General features: G+C 38.7%; 1 protein-coding gene across 1 annotated transcript; it reads right to left on the minus strand.

The window, feature by feature from the left end:
- Nucleotides 1-559: 559 nt before the first annotated feature.
- Nucleotides 560-6373, minus strand: RB195_008662 (uncharacterized protein; the record flags this gene model as incomplete). The annotated part of the gene is made up of 17 exons (XM_064195272.1): nucleotides 560-732; nucleotides 821-989; nucleotides 1049-1195; nucleotides 1754-1891; nucleotides 2118-2272; nucleotides 2431-2551; nucleotides 2782-2874; nucleotides 2948-3037; nucleotides 3120-3367; nucleotides 3971-4073; nucleotides 4263-4358; nucleotides 4421-4504; nucleotides 4591-4738; nucleotides 4807-4918; nucleotides 5316-5397; nucleotides 5559-5725; nucleotides 6286-6373. The coding sequence occupies 17 exons, from the start codon at nucleotides 6371-6373 to the stop codon at nucleotides 560-562; spliced, it is 2214 nt and encodes a 737-aa protein (XP_064046417.1).
- Between the last annotated feature and the right edge of the window lie 2230 nt (nucleotides 6374-8603).

An 8603-nucleotide genomic window follows, 5' to 3' on the forward strand; every position in this document is an offset into this window, starting at 1 on the left:
CTTCCTGGTGTTTTTCTGACGGTATTTTCAATCCTTCGATAATTCAGTGCAATCACAACGGTCGGGTGAATGATGTAGTATTTCTACACAGGAAAAGAAATTGCCCGGGCCACCGCCGTGTAGTCCTCTAATTTTTGATTGGATCGATGTTCGTAGCGTTATACCTCATATCTGATATCTAGTCGAAGGATTCCACTCTTTCTTCATGAGTTAGACAGGATCGTTGAAGCTGTCAACTCTACAGAGCAGTCACTGACAGTGCAACTGGAATCTATCCGACACTGGCATTCAGATCCATAACAATTGACAGACAGTATAATTCCTTATTCATTGACTTTATGGATGTTTACAAAAGATGAAAAGGAAATCAAAGACTTCAAAAGTGATAAAACTAATAGTCCTTAAAAGAAAAAGGCCGTAAAAATTAGGCAGTTAACTGTACAAGGTATGGTAGAAAGATTGAAGATGATAAAACTCTAGCTATTTACATGCATATAAAACAAACAAACAACAAATAAACACATAAAAATGCAGTGAAACTCCACAGAAAACATCCTCCTCAAGCCATATCATCAGAATCAGACTCCTCCGATAATTTCAAATCTTGTGGGCTCGAAGAACGCTGCGATGGTTTGCTGCACTTTTTTGAAGGTCTTCCTCTCTTCTTAGGATATTTTACCACCGGTGGTTTTGATGGCTGCGTTGAAATCGCAGCGAGGTTTGAAGAGGAACCTAAGAAACAGTTAAATACGCAAATAAAATCTTCAAAAGACACTACTTGTTCAAAAATTTGTCACCAACATAAAAAAGGAAAACTTACCCGTTCTCCTCGCCAAATTAGCCAATGCCACTTCCATTCGTTTTGTTAATGTCGTTTTTTGTTCACTAGGAGATTGTTGGAGATTGTGGGCATAGGATGTAATGTGACGTTGGTAGGACGCCTTGTGTGTGATAAATTCATTCCATCGTTGGAGTGCAATGAGAGTTTGCTGTAAGCGAAATCACTTATGCCACTAACGAGATCTAACCATAAACAACAAATTTTAACCTTCTCAAACTTTGTATCATCCCATCCAAGTCTCATGTATAACAGCGATCGTACTTTCTCAATATCTACGCTTCGCCAACGGAATTTTTCATTTGATTTGTCCACATTTGGCCGGAAGTAGGCAGCGACAATGTCAGGATTAACCACCTTAAATTTATGTAATAAAGAACAGATAAATGCTATGCCAAACTAGCAACATACTGATTAACACAAGACTCGAACTACAGGAATATTGGGAGGTTGCTGTTTACTTTGTGGTATTCGCGTACCACGTAGTTTCCAAATAGTTTCAGATTAAATGACCACATGAGTCCTATTTGAGGTTTCAAAAAGAAAGAGGCATAATTATGATTCTGCTGCAGCACCGCTGATTATTTCAAAAAAAAAAATCAAACAAACAAAAAGCAAAAAAAAAAAACAAGGAACACAATTCATGAAATGATTCGATTGTATTTTGAACAGTGAAATAAGAAATTTGGGAAACTAAAAATGTGTTTACCAAGTATCAGCCATGTCCCACAAGAAAAAAAACAGTACCAACGCTAGTAATTTTACGTACTCTTCGCACAACCCTACTATTTTTACAGTATCAATCAATGTTTCCCCATATCTGTCTTTGAAACCAAGTATGAATTCTTTTGTTTTCGAAATTTCACTTGTCAAACAAGACCAAACTCAGAAATAATCTGAAGTAGAAGCTCCAACCGATTTAATTCTATCCATGTCATTGTTTTTCTTGATAAGAGTTCGAAGCTTCCGACGAATGGGTACTGGCTCAGGAGCCTCCACATCACAGTTAAGCGTCTTTAACCACTCTTCCAAATTCTTCAATGTTGAGAGTGTCTGAAATTTCACGCTGCCATCAGTGATACCACAATGTTCTAGCTGTCAATAAAGCAGGGTAGCACAGTGAGCTTTTGCCTTGTATTTCAGTGGGAAACACATGTATTTCGAAAGGTAAGAAATATTATAGTTACAAAAAGGAACTCCACGAGAACTTGCTGGAGAAAAGTGACGGAAACTAAATCAACAAAGAATTTAAAAACTAGCATTTTTTTCAGAAATATACCTCAAGCTCCTGAGATTTATCTTCACCAGTGGATCGTGTCACAGCGAATTCGGAAAGTAATTCAATAGCGTTGACGACCCCGACTCCTGCCAAACCAGAAGAGTAGTCGCCTCCAGAAAGTAGAGCAATTCCGACAAAATCTGATCGTGATAATCCTGAACAGTTGGTAGAGTTGAAAACAGACTATGTAGAATCTAAGGAGGAAAAATAAGTTGGGGAAGAGAACGGCTTCGTTTGCCCAACTTTCTGAGATCCAATACAGATGCTGCACAATCTCGATCTTCTGATAGGATAAAAAGAAGAATAACTACACCTAAAGACTGCTGAATGATGCGTGACTGATAATGTTGCACGTTCTTGTTCTTCGAGAAAAGATGTCGATATACGTTCCTCACTCCGAATGCCCAAACATCACTGTCGTCAGAAACGACGCCCTACAAAATAACCTAATAAGTAAAAATAACAAGAAAAAATAAAAGGAAGTTTTACAATAGAAATCACAGTCGGAAGTCCATCAAATTTGATAAGAGAGAAACACTATTCGTCTTTATTTCAAGGATTTTCTCTCTCTCTCTGTCCTCCTTCAAGCTACTTAAGATGTATGTAAAATGTTAATATTCTTCCGATGGTGAGAATCACAGGAAAATTTCTACCGGGAACCCACCTGTACCAGTCCTAACCGCTCCAACTCAACGCACTGCGCCTCAGCTTCACCAGGAGCTTCAATCCAAGGAAAACCACAAGCGCTCAGAAACTCCTAAAAAGCAAAAATTCTGCACTGGAATTAATAAACTTTGGCAAGTTTACAAGTCCATAGAAGATTAATCTACCTGCAAATCTTTGTACAATTCAGAGTCACGGGTGCGTTTTGCTCCACTTTCACCGTCGTTTTGACGTTCTATCCATTGTGGATCATCATCCTAGGCTAACACACCCTTTGAACAGAGTCAAATATGAAATATGGTGGTGATTCTTATCAATAAGGCTATGAAAACTACAGACCAACGCCGGTTCCCAATTTTCTTCAGCGTCTGCCGAAGTTGAAGGCTCTAGGTCATCAGATTTGTGGTCTTCCTCGCTATTAAGCATAGTATTCGGTGCAGAGGTGGACGGCTCTTCATGCTTCCCTTTACTCTTTGTGTCTATTTCTTCCTCGAGCAAATACTGCTCTATTACGGAGTCAGTAGAGGGCACATCAATAAAATCGTCAGTACCGGAATCAGATGACCAGTCGTCCGTGCGTAAGATAACTGAAAACGAGTGAACTGATAACAAGGCTAAAGGTTAGCGGAAAAAAACTGATAGGATGTGTAAATGAGAGAGCTTGTTGGATGGGTGTTGGACAGTACAACAGTTTGAAGCGCCATATTATAGCAATAAGAAATACCAGCTAAACCAGAATGCAACACAGTGAATAGGGCGCATTTAGTTGAAAAGTCCTTATTTTTCCTGCTAAAAACGGAAGAAATAAGGTTTTAATTGATTTCCTTGAGCTGTAACCAATATTGGTATTGATCGTCTTTATTAAACAACGGCTAACGTTTCGGCGCTATCGGTTCAAAGACAGTCGAACATGGGCAATATTCAGGAAGAAATAAGGATTTCACGACAACCAAGTATTGGCCTTTCTGGCCCCTTTGCTAATAACACAGGCCCTCAAGCTCTGCACGGATGAGTCAGTTTCAAGAAGTTCTCGCAACTTTCACATATTTGAGATATTTTGAGAGAAGTTTTGCTTGGTCTTGGGAGAGTACCACCAGTGATAAGAGATTTGGAGAGAACATAAAATAAAATGATTCTAAACGAATTAGAGAAAATTCGTAAAAACTAAAAACAAGGCAGCATAATAGTACCTGCATCAGCATTTCTGTGCCCAATGTTACGTTTTGCATGGTCTTCTACCATGGTTGTTTTACTATAGAATTCCGGTCCGTTTGAATCTTCGTTGAACGACTCCTGAACACAGATTGAAGAATCTCGTTAAGCGGGGTTGTTAATACTCAACGGCTGCTAAGTAACGGTAACAGACAGATTAATAAAGAACAACAATACCAAAAATATTGTTGTGAATTGAAATTTAGTCGTGAAAAACACCACTGGAATGAATATTTGCTTTAAAAAACCAAAGCAGAAGGAAAAAGATACATCATCGTCGCTGTCCACTATCGAAAACAAAGGAAGTTGAGAATAGGAATCAGGTAGATATTCTTTTGGCAGCTCGAGATCGCGATTTTCGCACAACTGAAAATACATTTCTAAGAAATTAGCTATTAAAAGTTCTAGAAAAAGAGCAAACGCCTTACTTGCTGAATGTCATTGTTCAGTCGACTTCGTACAAGGAGTCGTTGGAGTTGGAAGTCGCTGAAGGTTTTGGAGTCAGATGGAATCTGATAGAATACTTTGGTAAACGAATAGGATAATAGTTAAACTAATGGAAAGAAGTGTCAATGGAAAAATAACGATATCTACAAACCTGCGATGGTTTAAGTCGAGATGCTCTGATACGTTCCCTTTCCTCCATTAAAAAATCTATAGCGCGAACGGGCGGTGAGTCTCTCTCATTCCGTTTGTCTTCCAGAACCACCACTTCTTCCTCGTCATCGCTCAGTTCAATAACTTCACTAAAGTGACAAATCTACAGCTTTAGATACATCGCACATCACCTAAATGCTTCGAAAAAATAACCTACATGGGTTGGGGAGGGAGTATGTCAAAAAGATCGTTTTCGAACCGTTGCCGTTTCGACGTAGTAGCATACAATTTATCTCGGACTACCTCTATTTCTGACTGAGTCTGAGAGCCTAAAATTAACGCAATATAAAAGTCAAATGAAGAAAACGTGGAGCTACGAAACTTTTAAAGTAAACTATGAGATGAATAAGGCCAGTTTATCATTTCGTCTCGTCATTTTTGAACGATTATTTCAATGAAGACTGCTGATGGCGACGAGCAAACAATCGGTTGCCTTGGGCCGATATTCAATGATGTTTCATCTCAGCGAGTAACAAAAGAAAAATAAAATGGCCTCATAACATCCAGCACGATTGCATTGGAAATCCTTTCACGGCTACTACCTTTACAAATTTAAGGATAACCTTTCGAAACAAAGCTTACGGCAGCTACATCTTCTAACTAAAAATGAAATTAAGATTTTCTGAAAGTTAAATTAAAAAGTACAGAATGAAAAAAGCATCACACCGGAAGCAAAATCCAAGAGGTGTCGTTTTTTAGCTTCAGTTAAGACCATGTCATCGGCATGTTTCCTAAGACGACGTTCGCTCTAAAGAGATAAAATCCTAGCTAACATTCACATATCTACTGTTACTGCCTAAAGTAAACGATTTGCAGGTAGGTAAAAGGAAAAAAAGACAAGAAAACGACCGTTCGAAAGAGGTGTTGGAAAGACAGCCCTTGGGAGTTCTACAGGCAAAAAATACTTACCAAGACCTTTCTCTTGAATGACGGTACGCCCTCCCCATCAAATACGAATACAGGTCTAATCTTATAGTAAAGTAGTTTGCACATTCGTGACACCAGGAGTGCTAGATGAGGGCAACGAATGTCGCCTGGGTAGCCGAGCTGTGCTTGATATATCCATATAGAAACGTCTGAAAAATAAGCTGATTAAGACAGTCTAGCAAATAAAAGCGATCATCATCTGTATCGATTCAACCTGGTACGTGTATCAACTAAAAAGCCTGGAGCTGTCGGTTGCGCTCGAGGTAGCAGTTGCAATCGAGGCGGGACCCTTGCTAAGTTCACTCTGTAGTTCAATTGAACCTGGAGATAGTCCTACCCCGATCACAACTATTGACTAAACGCGCAGCTACGCCGACCAGGCTCAGGTCGCTTTGACATGAACGGACCTTACAACTGATTTTTTTTAAGAATTAGAGTAAAAAATAGTTACGCTAAGAGCGCGCGAAGCAAGTTAAAAAGGAGTCGGCTATCTTAACTACAAGCTCTAAAAGAACCATATTCGTCAAGGTTTTCGAAAGCAACCAGGAAAAAGGAAGAGGAATAAGGCACAAACAGCCTTATTACTGATGGTTAAAGTAAACTTAAACATATTACAGATTCTATAAAGGATGGACTTATTAAAGATGCACCTTTTAAATCGTAAAACGTGTTTGTGTATAAAAGCAACACTGGAAACAACTACACTCACCAACAGCAAGAATTTTTCCTTCCAAAGCTTCTAAAGAAACTGGTTGACATGTTGGCTCCAGTAATGGCCAAAGGCCGGCGATTCCCATACCCAAATGGGATCCTCAGCACGAATTGGAAAGAAGTTCTCAACTACGCGAACTGCAATCTGATTCACTTTTATAAACTTCGAATAAGAAACACATTAACTAAGAGAAGGACACGGAACGACTTCGAATAAGAAACACATTAACTAAGAGAAGGACCCGGAACGCCTAAAAAGGAAAAGTAGCACGAAACGGTTATTTAAAGAAACAATCGGTGGATATAGAGACAAGCGATCGAAATAATAATTGGAATATGTTCTGAATTTTGTTACAACACACACATCTATGTAGAAGACCTTCCATATGCGCAAAAGAAGAGAAATCCTGCATTTCGAATATATTCGTTTTCAACGGACTGACACCGATGTGTTGATTAGAGCGCACTATTCAATAGCTCGCACAGATTATCCTCTCTCTATTCTTTTTTTCAGACATAAGAAAAGTTCAGGGATGTTTCGTCTAGTTAACAATGCAAACGGAAACCTACGATAAATCAAAATATGTATTCGTTGGTAGAGTATTCCGTGTGCTGTGCCGTTTCATTCCATCGTTCCCTTATGGAAACAAGTGATTTTATTTTAAGTACCGGAAGAAACCAGCGATAGGCTTTGAGCTGTTTGTTATTTGTACTATTATATTGTATTATTTCTGAAGCTCGTTTATGTCATAATTTATGAGATTTATGTTGCTTGCGCCTTTTATCTTAAGTGCATCCTACATAATATTAAATGTTTGCAGTAAAGTTCTATAGTATCGGAACATATCGGTAAAGACGACATGTAGTTCCTGTAGTTTTTTTGTCTTGTTCTTGAGGAATCTGACTCTCTGAGCATGTAGATTCTTAAGAACATTTCACGTCTTCACTAGCTTAAGTACATCCAAGATTTAAAGTGTGCCAGTAAAGTATGAGTAGAAAGCAAAAATTTCTTACAATGGGAAAGAAGTACAATTGATAAACGAAGTTGAATTTGACAGAACTTATCGTCTACAGTCTACGGAGCCGACGCGCAACGCGGCGACTCCTAGTACCTATGCCTCCGAAAGCCAGCACTTGGTAATTGGGATGGATAGAAGCAGCAATGCCGTAACTGCTAGAACTCAACAAGGCTATTTTGATAGATGATCAGTCATTGTTTTTATGAGCTTTTCTTACATTCAATTACTCCTAAAAGAAATGAAACACTTCTGAAGGAAAGAGAAGGCAGAAAATGCTTCCTAAAACGTAGAAAATCTCCAAAAAAAAGGTTTTCCATCCTTCCACTAAAGAAACCACAAAGACAGTCAATCCCAAAGAATTTGAATTATAAATAGCATTCTAGAGTAAGGATAGGTTTTCATGCAGGTGTATTCACTATATGTTTAACCCACACGAATATTCAGTAGTAGATCTGGAAACAAAGGTAATCAGTATGAAGGCCAGCAGCTTCTACTTTTTTTTTTTTTTTGAAAGTGCCTTTCCAGAGATGAGATATCACATTGAATGCATCCACGACTTCATAGTAATCCATCTGTGACACTATAATCATCTTCAATCGAAATTTTACTATTCACCAATTTACCTGTTCATCAATATATGCGCTTAAAGGAAACTTCCCAAGCACGTTCTTGCGTGCTTTGTAGGAGAAAATGGTCAGTGGGGCCGCTTCTCAGAACGTTTCTCAGGGCGACAAGGAGGAATTTAGCCTGACCACACTCATTCTCGTAATGTAAACGCAGAATCCTTCCTGAGGAGATTTCAACATTGTTTATTTTGTAGTATGTTGCCTTAAGCTGTGTTGTAAGAGGAGTAGTTCACCTTTCAGAAAAAAAAACACACCTACGTTACAATGAGAAAAAAAAAACTAACAATGCTAGAACTAGAGACATAAAAACAACAAGAACAAGCTGAGCGAGGGATTCGATGGAACTGTTCATACTTCGTCGTAATGCGACTGTTCTGCGTGTGCAACCTGTCGCATCCACTGATTCATCCAATGATGTTCCAGCTGGGTTCTGATGGCAATCCTTACAAAAACGTAGCAACCATCGTCGGCCTGTTCGTATTTACTGTACCAAAAATAAGTTAACGTACATGCAATGAATCTCAGGAACAAATGCTAGTATAAAATTACTATACATACTATACACTGCAAATAATATACAGTGTTCCTCCCACTTCTACGTGAGAACGATTTGATTCGGGTTCCACTGGAACCACTCCAAAAATTGCTCAATTGAGAAACTTGTAGTGCGA

The sequence above is a fragment of the Necator americanus genome, chromosome III (assembly GCF_031761385.1).
Source record: "Necator americanus strain Aroian chromosome III, whole genome shotgun sequence".
Classification (NCBI taxonomy): domain Eukaryota; kingdom Metazoa; phylum Nematoda; class Chromadorea; order Rhabditida; family Ancylostomatidae; genus Necator; species Necator americanus.